Source organism: Felis catus, chromosome B1, assembly GCF_018350175.1.
Source record: "Felis catus isolate Fca126 chromosome B1, F.catus_Fca126_mat1.0, whole genome shotgun sequence".
NCBI lineage: Eukaryota > Metazoa > Chordata > Mammalia > Carnivora > Felidae > Felis > Felis catus.
The window spans coordinates 15,638,636-15,655,752 of record NC_058371.1 but is presented as its reverse complement, the minus strand read 5'-3'; the positions used below and the strand labels follow the sequence as shown (position 1 = coordinate 15,655,752).

The following is a 17,117-nucleotide window of genomic DNA, read 5'->3' as shown; positions in this document are numbered from 1 at the left end:
CTGTACTGTCTTCCACAGTGGCTGCACCAGTTTGCAGCCCCACCAACAGCGCGTGATGGTTACTTTCTCTCCACATCTTCACCAACACCCATTGTTTTTGGGTTGTTGATTTTGGCCATTCTGATAGGCGCGAGGTTTTGATTTGCATTTCCCTGAGGATAAGTGATGGTCGTCTTTTCATGTGTCTGTTGCCATCTGGATGCCTTTTTGGAGAAATATCTGTTCATGTCTTCTGCCCAGTGTATAATTGGATTATTGGGGGTTTTCTTAGGTGCTGAGTTTTGTAAATGCTTTATACATCTTGGATGCTAACCCTTTTTCAGATATGTTATTTGCAAAATTCTCCCATTCTGTAGGTGGCCTTTTCGTTTTGTTGACTTTCTCCTTTGCTCTGCAGAACCTTTTTGTTATAATGAAGCCCCATCAGTTTATTTTTGCTTGTGGTTCCCTTGCCTCAGGAGACCTGTCTAAAAAAAGGTTGCTATGACTAATGCCAAATGTTACTCCCTGTGCTGTCTTCTAGGATTTTTATGGTTTCAGGTCTCACAGTTAGGTCTTTCATCAATTTTGAGTTTATTTTTGTGTATGGTGCAAGAAAGTGGTCCAGTTGTCCCAGCACCATTTGCCGAAGAGACTGTCCTTTTCCCATTGGATATTCTTTCCTGCTTTGTCAAAGATTTATTGACCATAGGGTTGTGGGTTTGTTTCTGGCTTTTCTATTCTGTTGATCTGTGTGTCTATTTTTGTGCAGTCCCATAGTGGCATATTACATATTACGGCTTTGTAATGTAACTTAAAGTCCGGAGTTGTGATGACTCCAAGCTTTGCTTTTGCTTTTCAAGGTTGCTTTGGCTATTTGGGGTCTTTTGTGGTTACATACACGTTTTAGGATTGTTTGTTCTAGTTCTGTGAAAAATACTGTTGGGGCAGCTGGGTGGCTCAGTCAGTTAAGCATCTAACTCTTGATTTCAGCTCAGGTAATGATCTCACAGTTCATGGGATCAAGCCCTGCATTGGGCTCTGCTCTGACATCATGGAGCCTGCTTGAGATTCTCTCTCTCCCTCTCTCTGCCCATCTGCTGCTTGTATTCTCTCTAAGTAAATAAATAAACATTTTAAAAAATGCTGTTGGTATTTTGATAGGGATTGCATCGAATGTATAGATTGCTTTGGGTAGTGTAGACATTTTAACAATATTTGTTCTTCCAGTCCGTGAACACGGAATGTTTTTCCATTTCTTTGTGTCGTCTTCAATGTCTTTCATCAGTGTTTTATAGTTTTTAGAGTACAGGTCTTTTATGCCAGTGATTAGATTTATTCTTAGGTGTCTTATTGTTTTGGGTGCAGTTGTAAATAGGATTTATTCCTTAATTTCTCTTTCTTCTGCTTCATCGTTGGTGTATAGAGATGCCACAGATTTCTGTGCATTAATTTTGTATCTTGCAGCTTCACTGAATTCATTTATCAGTTCTAGCCGTGTTTTGATGGAGTCTTTTGGGTTTTCTACATAGAGTATCTTGTCTGTAAAGAGTCGCTTCTTCCTTATGAGGATTTCTTTCTTTTTGTTGTCTGATTGCTGTGGCTAGTACTTCTAGTACTATGGTGAATAAAAGTGGTGAGAGGGAACATCCCTGTCTTGTTCCTGATCCTAGGGGAATAGATGAATTTTTTACCATCGAGTATGTTAGCTGTGGGTTTTTCATATATGCCCTTTATTATGATAAGTTCCCTGTAAACCTACTTTGTTGAGGGTTTTTATCATGAATGGATGTTGTACTTTGTCAAATGCTTTTTCTGCTTCTATTGAAATATCCTTATGGTTCTTATCCTTTTATTGATGTGTTGTGTCACATTTATTTGTGAATATTAAACCACCCTTACAGCCCAGAAATAAATCCGACTTGATCGTGGTGAACGATTTTTTTTAACGTGTTGTTGGATTCAGTTTGCTAGTATTTTGTTGAGGATTTTGCATCTGTGTTCATCAGAGATATTGGCCTGTAGTTCTCTTTTTTTGTGGTGTCTTTATCTGGTTTTGGTATCAGGATAATGCTGGCCTCATAGAATGGATTTGGAAGTTTTCCTTCCTTTACTGTTTTTTGGAATAGTTTAAAAAGAAAACAATTCTTTTTTTTTTTTTTTTTAATTTTTTTTAATGTTTATTTTTGAGACAGAGACAGAGCACGAGTGGGGGAGGGGCAGAGAGAGAGAGGGAGACACAGAATCTGAAACAGGCTCCAGGCTCTGAGCTGTCAGCACAGAGCCCAACGTGGGGCTTGAACCCAAGAACCGTGAGATCATGACCTGAGCTGAAGTCAGACGCTTAACCGACTGAGCCACCCAGGCGCCCCATAAAAGAAAACAATTCTATGCATTGGCCTGTTTTAGATACCTCATATAGGTGGAATAATACAGTATTTATTTGTCCCTCTGTAACTGGCTTATTTCCCTCAGCATCATTTTAATATCAAGTTCTTAAATATGTACCACCTCAGGGCCTTTGCATGTACCATCTCAGGTGCCCAGATTGCTCTTCTGTAGGCCTTCTGTAAGGCTTGCTCCTATGCTTCCTTTTAGATTTCAGATGTCACCATATCATAGCAATCCACTCTGCTGCCTCATAGAAAATATCACCTTTCTTCATCAGTATATTTTCTCTCTAATCTTTTTCTCACAGCATTCACCTCTACCAAGCCAATATTTTATGTTCATTTTTTAATTTTTTTTTAACGTTTGTTTATCTTTGAGAGCGAGAGAGAGAGAGCGTTGAGTGGGGGAAGGGCAGAGAGAGAGGGAGACACAGAATCCGAAGCAGGCTCCACGCTCCAAGCTGTCAGCACAGAGCCTGATGCAGGGATTGAACTCACGAACTGTGAAATCATGAGCTGAAGTTGGACGCTTAACCGACTGCGCCACCCAGGCGCCCCTAATTTTTTTTTTAATGTTTGTTTATTTTTGAGAGTGAGAGAGAGAGAGAGCGTTGAGTGGGGGAGGGGCAGAGAGAGAGGGAGACACAGGATCCGAAGCAGGCTCCAGGCTCCAAGCTGTCAGCACAGAGCCTGATGCAGGGATTGAACTCATGAACTGTGAGATCATGAGCTGAGGTTGGACGCTTAACTGACTGAGCCACCCAGGCGCCCCCTATGTTCATTTTTTAATTTGTTCATTGTCTCTCCCCAATAGGAGTAGCTTAAAAAGCAGAACTTTGTTCTGTTCCCTGCTGTTCCTCGGGTGCCTAGATCACCACCTGGCACGCAGTAGGCATTCAGTGAACATTTGAATCCCTTTGTTCGTGAGGTGTAAGTGCAGTGCCCTGGTTAAGGCAACTGGCCCTCAACCTCTTGTGCCAGTTCAGGTCCTCGTTAGGCCACTTCTAAGGTACTGGGCCTGGGGCCAGACCTTTAACTTCTTAATTCCTTCATCTGGAAAGTAAAGTAGTAGTACAATCTACGTCATGGATTGTTTAAGCTGAATTTATCCTCTTAAGCTCTTAAAACTGGTTGGTACATAGGGAACTTTCAAATATGAGCTATTATTGTTTGCATTTTGTCAGCATTCATTGAGCACCGCCCACATGCCTGGCCCTGAGTGAGGCTCTCGGTTTACAGTAATAACTCAGAGTGGACATAACCCTTGTTGTCCTGGAGCTTATGGAACGGTAGATATTACTGAAGGATCCCTGATGAACCTCACGGGGAAGCGGGTGACCCTGTGATGGGAATTGGGTTGGTGGGGTGGGGGAGGAGTGAATGTTCCATGGAGGTGAAATGGTAGGCACAAAGGCCCCGTGGTGGCAGGGAGCGGAGGGCGTCTGTGGGACTGAAAAGAGCTGGGGTGACTCGGGGTATGGAGACTGAAGAGGGGAGCACACAGCAAGATAGTAATTACTTTGTCACGGATGGTAAAGCGTGCTGGTCGTCTGCCCCAGTGTCTTCCCCTCCTTCCTCAGGGACAGCACATTTGATGTCAGCCGAGCATGTGGTGTCAGAATGAAGAGTGGATCTCCTAGCTTCTCTTGCCCCTAAGGTGTCTTCGTGACTGAATTTTTGCAGCTTCCATAAGTGTCTTTATAGGGAGGATTATGCCCTTCTTTGCGCCTTCCTTCTTCCTGATGGTGGAAGTGGATGTGGCAGCTGAAGCTTGAGCGGGCGTTGTGGGCAGAGAAGGTCGAGCCGTGAAGTGGAAGGAATACGGGTCTCTGATCACGGTGGGACTGTCCAAATTTCCATGAATGATCTCGAGTTTTATTAAGAGGCAAATAAAGCGTCTTGTTTAAACCATTTTGGGGGTATATTTTCTCGCATTGCAGCCACACCTAATCCCATCGTATGTAGTTGGTAAGGAGTTTTGTCCTGAAGCTCAGCAGTTAAGGAATTTTAAGAAAGCGTGGCGTGGCCAGGTAAAAACTGCATGGAAAAACTGTCCCTCTGGCTGCTGTGTGGAAAATGGATTTGAGAGAGGCAGGAGTGCACTGGAGAGACCAGTCTGGAAGTGTTTTAGTAGCCCAGGGCCGCCAGGACTAGGACAGTTACAACAGAGGGAAAAAGTGACTGAGCTTAAGCAATAGAAAGTCAACCAGCGGGCTTGGTGGTGGGTTGGCTCTAGGAGGGTGGGTAAGCGTTACTGGCAGACTACTGGCTTCCTGGTTTGTACACGTGGGTCGATGACAGTGCCCGTGACTAGCGCTTAATCCTACAAGATGCAGTAACTTCATCCTGAGGCCATCATGAATGGGTGTAGGCATGGCAAAGCTATGTACTTGGGTCTGGCGCTCAGAGGAGAGGGCCAAGCTGGACTTGTGGCTGAAGTTGTTGGCCTCTTGGTGGTGGGGGTGTGGAGCTGTGGGCGAGTGGGGCCTCGCGGGGGGAGGCTGCCCGAGGGCAGGCGAGGACGGGGCCCCCGTCTTGAAAGCCCACCTGCCGTCCCGAAGAGAGGAAGGAGCTTGTGAAGGCGAGAAGAAAAGCATCTGGAGGCAAAAGAAGAAAACCAGGGCAGCTCTGGTTCACAGGAGTAGCAGAGGGAGTGTGTGTTGGGCGGTCAGGTGGCCCGAGTGCGGTTGAGAAGCAAGTCACGCGAGAACTGAACGCGTGCGTTGTATTTAACCATATGGATGTCCTTGGTAATCTCGGTTTTGATCGTGAGGTAAGCTCCCCAGAAATAAACTATTTGGTAAGTTAGGGTCTGTGTGTGGACACAAAGGGGAGTCAAGGCGGCGGGGAGGCACTGGAGAGAGAGCGGCATTTCCCAGGACTCGCGGAGGCATCAGCACCTGCTGTCTCTTACCGGGGATGTGTTCGGTTCTTTGTTCCTTGATCTCCTTGCTCCCTCGCTGCTGTGTGCACAGGTGATGCTGCCCTTAGCTCTCTTCTCTCCACCCGCCCCGAATATTACTGTCGTGCCTCTGCTCCCCTCGTCTGTCTGTCTGGCCCCGCCTTTCTCCAGGGCACGCCATATCCCGGCTCCGCCGGGTACCCCTAGATGCCCACAGGCACTTTGGATTCCACAAAGGCAAAACCGAGCTCAGTCCTTTCCTCTCTCACCCGGTGTCAACAGGCTCCTTCCGCATTCTCTAGGTTAACGGCCTTGCTGTCACCTGGGCGTCATCCCCCTTTTATCTCTGACCAGTCCTATTCGTGTGGCCTGTGATGACCCAGAGGGCCTGCGTTTTCCTCTCCCTGCCCTGCCACAGCGTAAGCCCTTGCTGATCTCGCCAGCACTCCCGCAGCAAAGCCCGGCCCGCTGTCCTTGGCTCCGGGATTGCTCTCTCCCTCTGGCCCGCCCACCATACGGCTTCCAGCGCCATCCTTCTGAAATGCCAGCCTTCTCTCCCTGGCATGCCTCGCACCCTTGAGGGGCTCTCGGTGGCCTGTGTGCACGGCGTAGAAGGCCGCTGTGCCAGGCCAGGTAAGTACAGTGAGGCAGAATTAGAACGGAAGAGGTTTATTAGTAGACCTTTCTGTGAAACTTAAAGGTAGAAGAATGGGGACCGGGCAGAGATGGACTCAGACTGTAGGGCAGCCCTTGCGGTTCTGGCCAACTCACGGAGGGAACCCTGGCCGAGGGACTGCTTGTTCATGGAGCCCTGGAGTGGGCAGAAATGGCCAGGCCTGCTACTGTCTTTGGCCTTCCTACCAGACAGTGGACTTAAAGGAAAGTTCTCATTTTTAATTTTTTTTAATGTTTATTTATTTTTGAGAGAGAGAGAGAGAGAGAGAGTGCAAGAGGGGGAGGTGCAGAGAGAGAAGGAGACACAGAATCCAAAGCAGGCTCCAAGCTCTGAGCCGTCAGCACAGAGCCGGACGCGGGGCACGAACCCATGAACCACGAGATCATGATCTCAGCCAGTCACACGCTTAACCGACTGAGCCACCCAGGCGCCCCTGAAGGCTCTCATTTTTAAAGTAATTTTATTCACTGCGCTTTGCATTTTGAAGTTGGTATTAAATGAATGTTGAATTGAATGAAAAAATGAATTCTCATCTCTCATCAGAAGTTTAGGATTATTTTTTTTTCCATTTCAAAGAAAAAACTGGTATTCCTTTTTATATCCCCTAATGATAGGTCTAGCGTCTGTGGATTAGCTTTTAGTTCAACTGGTGGCCCATGTACCTGGGAGTGGGAACACCAGGGAAAGGACATTTCTTAGACATGACCACATGTCTTGTGGTGCAGTAACAGGACGCTTGGCTGCCCTGGGTGTCAGAAGAAGTGGGAGATGACCCATAAATCCGGGACACGTGAGAAATCTCACTAAATTGAGCTTGTTTTCATATTGGATGAGCAACCTCTATGCAGCATGTGAATAAAAATGAAGGAAGTGTAAGATGTTGATGGTTTATTCTTTCACACAGGTCAGACACTTACGAAATCGAAGCAAGTGAAGACACGTCTGTAGAAATGAGTGCAAAAAAGGTGTGTAGGAGTGTTCTCTTCTATCTTTTGCAACATATTTCATATCCTATCTCGATTGGAGGCAAGCAGAGAAAATGTGCACATTTTACACAGAGGAAGAATATTACGTTTCAGGAGATACTTTTAGAGTAAAAAGGGAAATGTGTTTTATGTCTTAAGTGCTTTTCATTACATAGGTCTCAAACCCGCATGTACCCTGTCAGTTTTCACAGCATTCCTGTGTTTAGTTCGGGATCTACAGAGGCAGAGTGAACTTGGAGTGTTCACATGGAGCCTTTAAATCTGGGTTTCCCCACTTACCCACTAATTTTGTCGCCATCTTCCTATTATGTTCAGGCTTGAGGGTGGGAAATGAGAAATGTGGATTTTAAGGCTGTCTACTATTACAGGAAGATGGTAAGCATTTGTGTTTTCTAAACCAGTAATGCTGATTTCTTGGCATAGCCAGCAAGAAAAGTCAAGCCCATTAGCAATGAATCTGAAAGCCCCGAAGAAGGTGATATAAGAAGGAAAGTTAAACCAGCGGAGAAAATGAGTACAGAACAATGTGAACCTGTTCCAGATACACCGAGTATATCTTCGGAACTTCCAGAGAAACCAGCTGAGTCCACCACTCCTAAAAGAGTAGGACCCCTTAGCGCCACGTCTGGTGTTGAAAAAGCGACCCTGGCGACAGAAAGTCGGTCGGTAAGAGCGTGTCTGTCATCTCCGTTGGGGAGAAAAAAAGTTGACTGAAAAATGTTGAGGAGGAAAATAAAGCATTTCCTCTCTTTCCTTTGATTCTTTAAAAAGCTAATATGTATTTTTGTTATAAAAATGTTTATTTTAGAAAATTCAGAAGGTGTAGAAAGGAGGATGAGATCACCCACGATCCCATCCCCGTAAAAGACGCGTGCTCTTTGATCTGTGCGCCTCAGTCCCTTAACGGAGCTTTTTCCTCACCCTGAGTGGACCGGCCTGGTCACTTGGTGTTCTGGGATGCCATTTTCACAAGTGCACGACATTTCCTTCATGAATGTGCCACAGTTTAATCTCTTACGAATGAATGGTTGCAGTCAAAAATTTTTAGGTGCTTTCATTCATGAATTTCTTCCTAGCTAAATCTTTGTGTACACCCTCGATCATATCCGTAGAAAAACATTGCTGAGATAAGATTTCCGGGTCCTAAACACTCTGTTTTAAATTGGTGGCATATGTTATCTTTGGGACAAGCTCTTAATATGTCATTTTATCCATTTGGCTTAATGCTTTGAATAATTCTCATTCATGTTCAAAAAGAATTCTAAGTATATTGTGTTCCTGCTGCCTCATTCTCCGCTTTCCGTCTTCCTCCCCCACTGAACAGGTAACATTTCGGCTGGTTTCTGTGTTCTCTTCCTGAGTTTCCTTCTGCTAAAATAAACAAAGAGGGATCTATTTTCTCTTACTGTCCCCTTTCTACGCAAACAGAAGCGTATTCATGTTGATCTGCCTCTTTCTGGTCTGTCTGGTGAACATCCCATGTGAACTTGAGTTGGCAGTTGTTGGAGGTTTTCTGTGAATGTCCTCTCAGGTCAAGTTGATGGACATGCGTTCAGATATTACGTCTCCGTAGAGTCTTTTTATGGTGCGGGGGTAGTCTACTTGATTACAAAGGAGATGTTTTAGGTGTTTGTTAATATCCCAGTTTTGCAGATTCTCTTTAGTTCTCTGAAGTTTTGCATTGTGAATTTTGTAGCTTTGTTCTTTGTTTTGTCAATTTTAGACTTATAGTTGCACAGATAGTTCAGGAAGTTCCCACACATTTTTTCCCCATCTTAATCTAATTCTTACATTTTATATAACCAAAGTGCGGTGATTAAAACCAGGAAATTAACCTTGACATAATACTGTTATCTCAAGTACAGAAGCTATGTTTTTAATTGCATGCTTACTTAACATTCTATGTTCTTGATGAGTGGCTACTATCATTATGTTCTGTTACCATTAGGAAATGTCTCCTTGTAATTTCTTATAATATTTTTTTGTCTTGAAATACATAGTGTTCGATATTCATATAACCCAGCAGCTTTCTTATGCTCACTTTGCACGGTATATCTCTTTTCGCCCATTTGTTTACAACCTGTTTATTTTTTCCAGTTTTGTTGAGATATAATAGATATATAACATTGTGTAAGTTTAAGGTGTTGGTTTGATACAATTATATATTGCAAAATTAACCACAGTGGTATTAGTTAATATCCCTATCACTTCACATAATTATCATTTCTTTTTGGAAATGAAGAACATTTAAGATCTATTCTGTTGGCAGCTTTCAAGTATATAATACAGTATCGTTAACTATAATCACTCTGTTGGACATTCCATTCCCAGAACTTATTCGTCTTATAATTGGATCTTTGGGCCAACACCTCCCCATTTTCCCCCAGCCCCTAGTAACCACCATTTCTGTCTGTGTCTATGAGTTCAGCTTTTTTTTTTTTTTTTTTTTTTTTTTTTTTGAGAGAAAGCTCGGGCATGTGTACAGACAGGTGGAGGAGGGGCAGAGGGAGTCCAAAATCAGGAGTCAGACACTCACCCGACTGAGCCACCCAGTAAATGGCCACCCCAAGCCCATTTACTTTTGATGTAATTTTTAAGTATAATCAAGTTCAAGTCTACCATCTTATTACTGTTTTCCATTTTCCCTTCGTTTTTTTCTTTCTGTTGCTAATTTTGGATTAACAATATATTTTGGTATTCCATTTTCTCTCTTCTATTGACTTCTCAGTTATCCTCTTAATTTTTTTTATTAATGTTTATTTATTTTTGAGAGAGATGGGGAGGGAGAGGCAGGGAGAGAGGGAAACAGAGGATCTGAAGTAGGCTCCACGTTGTCAGCACAGAGCCCGATGCAGGGCTCCAACTCATGAGCCGTGAGGTCATGACCTGAGCCGAAGTTGGATGCTTAACCAGTTGAGCCACCCAGGCGCCCTATGCCTCTTAATTCTTTTAAGAGTATTTTTTTTTTTTTAAGTGGTTGAGTCTGGGTTTAAAAATTTGTATCCGTCTGGGGCACCTGGGTGGCTCCGTGGGTTGAGCCTCTGACTTCGGCCCAGGTCATGATCTCGAGGTTTGTGAGTTCGAACCCCACATCGAGCTCTGTGCTGACAGCTCAGAGCCTGGTGCCTGCTTCGGATTCTGTGTCCCACTCTCTCTGCCCCTTCTCTGCTTACACTCTGTCTGTCTCTCAAAAATTGATAAACATAAAACTAAAAACTTTGCATCCTTCAATTGGCAAAGTCCACTTAGTATGTTACCACTTCCTACCATACATCCTACTTCCTGACAGTTCATCATTTCCCACTACATGAATCTAATTACATAACAATATTATTCCATTTATCCATCCGTCATCCTCTGTGCTGTTTTTGTCACGTGTTTTACTTCTACATACGTTGTAAACCTAACCTTACAATATTGTCATTTTTGCTTGAAACAGCTATTTCTTTTTTTTTTAATTTTTTTTTTCAACGTTTTATTTTATTTTTGGGACAGAGAGAGACAGAGCATGAACGGGGGAGGGGCAGACAGAGAGGGAGACACAGAATCGGAAACAGGCTCCAGGCTCTGAGCCGTCAGCCCAGAGCCCGACGCAGGGCTCGAACTCACGGACTGCGAGATCGTGACCTGGCTGAAGTCGGATGCTTAACCGACTGCGCCACCCAGGCGCCCCGAAACAGCTATTTCTTAAGGAAATTATGAAAAGGAAAAAATATCTAGTTTTTATGGTTACCCACTGATTTTTCTTTTCCAGTTGTCTTTTCTCTTTCCTATAGATCTGTGTTTCCTTCTAATACCTTTTCTCTTCAGCCTAAAGAACATCCTGTAGCAACCCTTTAGTGCAGGTCTGCTGGCAACATTTTCTCTCATTTTCTTGATCTGAAAGTGTCTTTATTCACCCCGTTTTTATTTATTTTTTTTTAATGTCTACTTTTTTTTTTTTTAACGTTTATTTATTTTTGAGACCGAGAGAGACAGAGCATGAACAGGGGAGGGTCAGAGAGAGGGAGACACAGAATCGGAAACAGGCTCCAGGCTCTGAGCTGTCAGCACAGAGCCCGGCGCGGGGCTCGAACTCACGGACCGCGAGATCATGACCTGAGCCGAAGTCGGCCGCTTAACCCACTGAGCCACCCAGGCGCCCTCACCCCTGTTTTTAAAGGATGGATTCACTGGATGCAGAATTCTGGGTTGACATTTTTTTCCCTCCACTCTTTAATTAGGTGTCTGTGTTGTTCTGTGGTGTCTCTTGTTTCTGTGAGAAGGCCGTGACATGGGTCATTGTTCCCATGTTTATTTGTATATTGACTCTGTCCCTTTCCTCTGGCTGCTGTCAAGGTTTTCCTGTTGATCTTTTTTGTTTCTTGGCATTTTGACTATGATGTGCTTAAGTATGGTTTTATCTTGCTTTAGGGTTTACTGAGCTTCTTGGATCTAGAAGTTGGAAAATTCCAGTCATTTTTTTTTCTCAAAATTTAATTTTTCTATCCCGTTCTGACTCTTCTCTTGGAACTCTTATTATGTATATTTTAGTATTGTCCCACAGGTTCCTGAGATGCTCTGATTTTTTTTTTTTTTTTCCCAGACTTTTTCTCTCTGATTTGCAGATTCGGTAAATTTTTATCACTTTGTTTTCAATTTTACTGACCAGTCTTTTGCCGTCTAAAACCTGCAGTTAGCCCGCATGTAGTGAATGGTGCCCCCTACAGATGTGTCCATGTGCAGGCCCACGAGTGTCATCACAAGTATCCTTAGAGGCAGAGGGAGATTACACACACAGGAGAAGATGCTGTGAAGACGGAGAAGGTGGTTGAAGTGATGTGACTGCAAGCTGAGGAATGCCAGAGCCACAAAAGCTGGAAGAAAGAAAGAATAGATTTACCCCCACCCCCACCCCCACCCCCCGCCAGGTCCCTGGAGGGAATGCTGTCTTACCAACACCTTGATTTTGGCCCATTGAAACTGATTTCGGACTCCTGTCCCCCAGAACCGTTAGAGAATACATGTCTGTTTTAAGGCATCAAGTTGTGGTAATTTATTACAACAGCTACAGAAAACTAAAACACTATTCCATGACTTCTTAGTTTTGTGCTCTTTGGTTCTAGAATTTCCATTTAGCTTGTTTTTTGTTTTTAATGTAGTTTCTCTTTTTCTGCTGTCATTAAGCCATCATTTTCTTTACTTTTGGGGACTTTTTTTTTTTAAGTTTATTTATTTATTTAGAGAGCAAGAGCAAGAGAGTGCAAGCAGAGGAGGGGCAGAGAGAGAGAGAATCCCAAGCAGGCTCCACACTGTCACAGAGCCTGACTCAGGGCTCAAACTCACGAACCAAGAGATCATGATCTGAGCCGAAATCAAGAGTCGGATCCTTAACCCAGGAGCCCCGTTTGAGACATATTTATGATAGCTGCTTTAAAGTCTTTGTTCTGGGCTAACTTGGGGTCGGTTTCTCTTGATTATGTTTTTTTTTTTTTTTTCTACGGTCACATTTTTTGTGTAACATTTGTATTTTAGTACTTTTAAATTGTGTATTGGAAATTGTTGACAGGCTGTTGAGACTCTGAATTCTCTTACGAATGTTGAGTTTTTATTCTCATTGGTAGCCTGTTTATTGGCTGATCATCTTTAGCTTCTGAAAGCTTTGTTTTATCTTTGGTTAGGGTCAATTTGCAAAAAGCCTAAGGGATTTTTCAAGCAGCTCTAACTCGGACTCAACCTCTGTATTAGTGTTCAGTTGCTGCGTAATAAATTACCTCCCACAAACTCAGTGACTTCACATGTATTTACATCTCACAGTTTCTATAGGTCCGGTCTAGGCCAGCCTTAGCCAGATTCTCTACGCAGGGTCCCACGAGGCTGAAATCAAGGTGCTCTCCAGGACAGAAATCTGATCTGAGTCGCCTAGTTCTCATCTAGGATCGTCCAGATTGTTGGTAGAATTTGAGTCCTTGCCTTTGTAGACCTGAGGTTCTTGGCTTCTCCGTGGGGGAAGCTGGGAGTCCTCCTTAGGTCTTAGTCATGCGGCTCTCTCAGTATGGCGGCAAGCATCTTCAGAGCCAGAGGATTTTCTCCGGTCAGCTACAGTGGAGTCTCTGTAAGGTGACCTCATCGAGGGAGCCACTATCCCATCCTGTCTGCAGGTGCCCCCCACATTCAAGAGGAAGGAGTTACCCAGATCATTGAGGATCATCTTCCAATTCTGCTGAGAGCCTACAATGTGTCTTTCCTAGTGAATCTGGTCAGACATTGGTTTAGGGTTTGTGAGGGTGGGTCCAGAGTAGGCCTTCCTCTAGGGTAGTGTTTCTCAATCCTTTTCATTATTGTCCTGACTAAAAAGCCTTTTAGACACTTTCTCTCCTAACCACGCCCTCCCCCAATTAAATTTTAATACCAAAATATACTGTATTACTCTTTATGAACTGGGGCCCTTTGGAGAGTCACAGACCATTTTAATACCTAAGAATTGTTTCTGCATCCTCTCCTGAAGAATCCCATTTTTTCTCCTTAGGAAAACTACCGCCCTGTTGAGGATTGCACGCTCTAGAGTATCCTTGTGGCCCCAAGTTGCAGTCTTCCTCCTAGCTCAACTGGATAGATAGGTTTTAATGAGGTTTAATGAGATCTCTGCATTTTCTGCATGTAATTTCCCCCCAGTGGCTTGTCCCCTATTACCTGTTGTGTTCTGAATCCCATGCCGGCTTCTTTCTAGTAAGCTTGACATAGTCTCATTCTGCGCATGCGGAGGACTCCGGGACCGCAGGGAACACGCACCTGGACTTCCTGTGCTCCCTCTGAGCTCCGGTTCCAAGTGCTTCACCTGCTCCAGTCTGGTCTCTGCTGCCTCAGCAGAGTGGGACTACGTGCTCTGTTTGAATTTAGCTTGTTGTGCTGCTGTCGAAATTGCCCCCTGGCACGGGAGGGGCGGGAGAGTGGGAGTTCACGGGGTCCCGGTCTCCCAGTCCTGGGTGCCCGCTCCCAGCACCTGAATCAAGTCGCCTCATCCCCACCCCGACTCCGTGTTTGGTTGCGGCAAGAGAGCTAGTTCGGAAGCCGATACTTCATCCCGGCTTGGAGAGCGATCAGCCGGCCTCCACGCAGTACATTACCTGCTACCTCCAAGACGATCGTTGTTAAAAGCCAATGAAGAGCTTTATTTACTTTTTGTGTTGAGACAGTTTAATTTTTCCAGGGTCTCTTTATGTTAATTTAGCCAGTATACATAATGAACCACTTAGAACTAAATGAGAGTAATAGCTAGAATGGAGAGTGTTTGATACTGTTGTTATAATATGGATGTTTTAAGAGAAGGAAAATTTTTAAATAAAAATCTTTGCTTTTTTTTTTTTTTTATTGTAGAAAACTCAGAAAAAGAAGATGTTTCCCGGCAAAAGGAAGAAATCAAGAAGTGAAGCCATAGACTCAGGTACAGAATAGTGTTTTATACTTTGTCAGTCATTCAAGAATTTCATTTTAAAAACCTATTTTTTGTTGTTAAAATAGTAAATTGTAAGTCAATAAAATTGCTACTTTAAAAAGCTGAAAATATGAGACTTTGTAGTAACTGATTTTTTCCAACATCTATCTTGAAAATTTTCAACCTACAGCCAAGGTGAAAGAATCTTACGGTATGTATTTATACACCTAGATTTTACTGTTATACCTCCTTTTATCACCTTAATTTTTCATCACACAGTCTATATTCTTTTGATACATCATGTAGCATATACTCTTCTGTAGAGGCTTTTTCTAGTCAGCATAACTTTTTTGAGATTGACTCTGTACTTTTTTATCGATACAAATAAAAGTTTATTGAAAAATGGGTGGAAAACCATTTTGTCCCTCTCCTACAGTTCTTTAAAGGAGAAGTCCTTTATGTTTAGAAAATTTGGAAAGTATGGAAAGGAAGATAAAAATCACCCATAACCCAAAAAGAGCCGCCGTGCATTTTGTTGGCTCTCTACTCTTCAAGCCTTTTATCGCACTTTCTCACCCGAAATGGGATCATATGTTTAAGTATTCTACAATTCCATCTTAACGAACGCATGACCTTTCATCCACAGATGTACCAGAACTTAATGTCTTACAATACACTACTGAGACTAAATCACATCGAGTAATCGTTACGTGTGCTAGAAGTGGCCTATTAGGTAGATTAAAATTAAGGAATCACAGGTAACCAAAAAGAGCTCTATTACCAGTAGTGTTGGGTAACAACAGACTGTTACATAAAAGGTACAACGAGGTAGTTAAGAGTCAGCAGTACTTCAGACTCTTTCAGTAGAAACAAGGAGACAGCAGGTAGAGTGACAGTGTAGACAGGATCTGTGAGACTCTGCACCAGGATAGGAAGTGAGTCATGCCTCCCCTTATGTGCCTCTTCAGCTGAAGCTATTTTTGGCAATTGGGTAGGACAGTTTTTTTGTTGGGGGCTTTCAGAACCCTGGACCTAGAGCCAAAAGATTGATAATCAGTATATTAAATTGACTTATCTTAATATTCTAGACACGTCCGACTGTGTTCATATTTGGTGTCTAAAAGGAAAGAAAGCCAGTGATCTCATGGAATTAGATGTTGTTTTGTCTGCATTGGAGAAAACCATCCTAGAGTATAAGTAAGTCTTCTGATGTGATACATGCACCTCATACATTGTCCTTAAAGCACGACTTGTGCTCATCCCATGGCTTTTGACACCTCGTATTTTCATCATCGTGTAGTTTTACATATATTTACATTTCCGTTAAAATTTTTTCTTTAATCCTGTGAATTATTTAGTAGTATGTTTTTATACGCCCAAATATGTGAATTCTTTGTATTTATCTTACATCTTAAATATGTTGTGGGAAAATTTGGTGATATTTTTTGTAATTTTGAGGCTTTCTTCATGGCCTAGCACAAAATCTGGGGACTCTAATTCATGGGTTTATGTAGACTCTCTAATTATTGGATCTGTGTAGAATGACTATTTTTCTTGATTCTTTTAATCAATTTATGCTATATATACTTAGAGACTATTTTGTTAGGACATCGTGTTTAAAATTGCTCTGTCTCATGGATGAAACATTTTATACTTCTCTAGTACCCTCTCCATTCCTAAAAATGTGTTTTGGTTTTTTTTTTTTTTGGCTTAAAATCTAGTTTATCTGATACTGTTGTGTCACTGGATTTCTTTTGCTGGCATTTGCCAGAATTTACATAGCCTTTGTCTGACCTTAAAAAAATTTTAATAAGAAATATTAAGCTTTAAATCCAGTGTGTCTATCTTTGTTGACTTCAATCCATTTACATGTATTATAATTATCAATACATTTAGAAGAATGTGTTGATATATTATTTAGATTTAGATATTATTTAGATTTAGATATTATTTAGATTACTTAGATTTTTTTTCTCCTTTTTGAGGTTTTTAATTCTAACTTTTGTTAAAAATAGAATTTTTAACTCCTCACTAATAAAAACTTTCACCTCTCCCTTCCCCTACCCAAAAATCCATCATATTTATAATACCTAGAGATTTTTAATTCTGGGGTAAGATATACAAATGTTTTCTCTTTCCGTTTTTAAGATAATAAACTTTATTAAGGTATTTATCTGATCACTTTGATTTCATATATTTCTTGTAACAACCTCTGGATATGTCTCTTAGTTAAGTGCTTCATCCAGCACTTTTAGGTGTGGCTCTTTATGTTGTAAAATTTCTAAATCCTTCTGATTATTTTGGTCGTGACTTTGAACTTGAAAGACTGTTTAGCTGGATATACTATTCTAGGTTCTAAATAATTTCCTTAAATACTCTGGAGTACTCTTCCTTCGTCTTCTAGTGTTGGTTTGGAAAATTTGGTGTTTGTTGAAGTCTTATTTATATGTGCTGTGTTCTTTCTCTCTATAAGCTTTTAGAATATTTGGTCTTTGATATTCTTAAATTTCACTATATGGGGCCTGACCTTTTGGATCTAAGGTCCTTCTTTTTTTAATTCTAAAATATATTTTTGTCCTTTATTCTATCCTGCCCTTTGCTTTTTCTAGATTTCCTCAATCCTGAAACTAGAAATTTGCTAACTTATTTCTGTGATATATCCATTATGCTATTTATCCCAGCTACTGAGTTCTTAAATTTAGCCATGAGGTTTTAACTAACATTTCTATTTGGTTCTCTTTTATGTCTTATGTTGCTGCTGTCCTCTTTA

The 17,117-nt window shown here is 42.2% G+C and overlaps 1 protein-coding gene across 2 annotated transcripts in view; it reads left to right on the top strand.

The window, feature by feature from the left end:
• CENPU (centromere protein U) overlaps positions 1–17,117 on the top strand; it is a 41,935-nt gene that overhangs the window by 9,612 nt on the left and 15,206 nt on the right. For both annotated transcript variants that reach the window (XM_045055215.1, XR_006596280.1), the window contains exons 5-8: positions 6,852–6,912; positions 7,357–7,599; positions 14,290–14,356; positions 15,436–15,544. In XM_045055215.1, the coding sequence (XP_044911150.1) occupies positions 6,852–6,912; positions 7,357–7,599; positions 14,290–14,356; positions 15,436–15,544 (480 nt within the window). The remainder of the gene's footprint in view (positions 1–6,851; positions 6,913–7,356; positions 7,600–14,289; positions 14,357–15,435; positions 15,545–17,117) is intronic.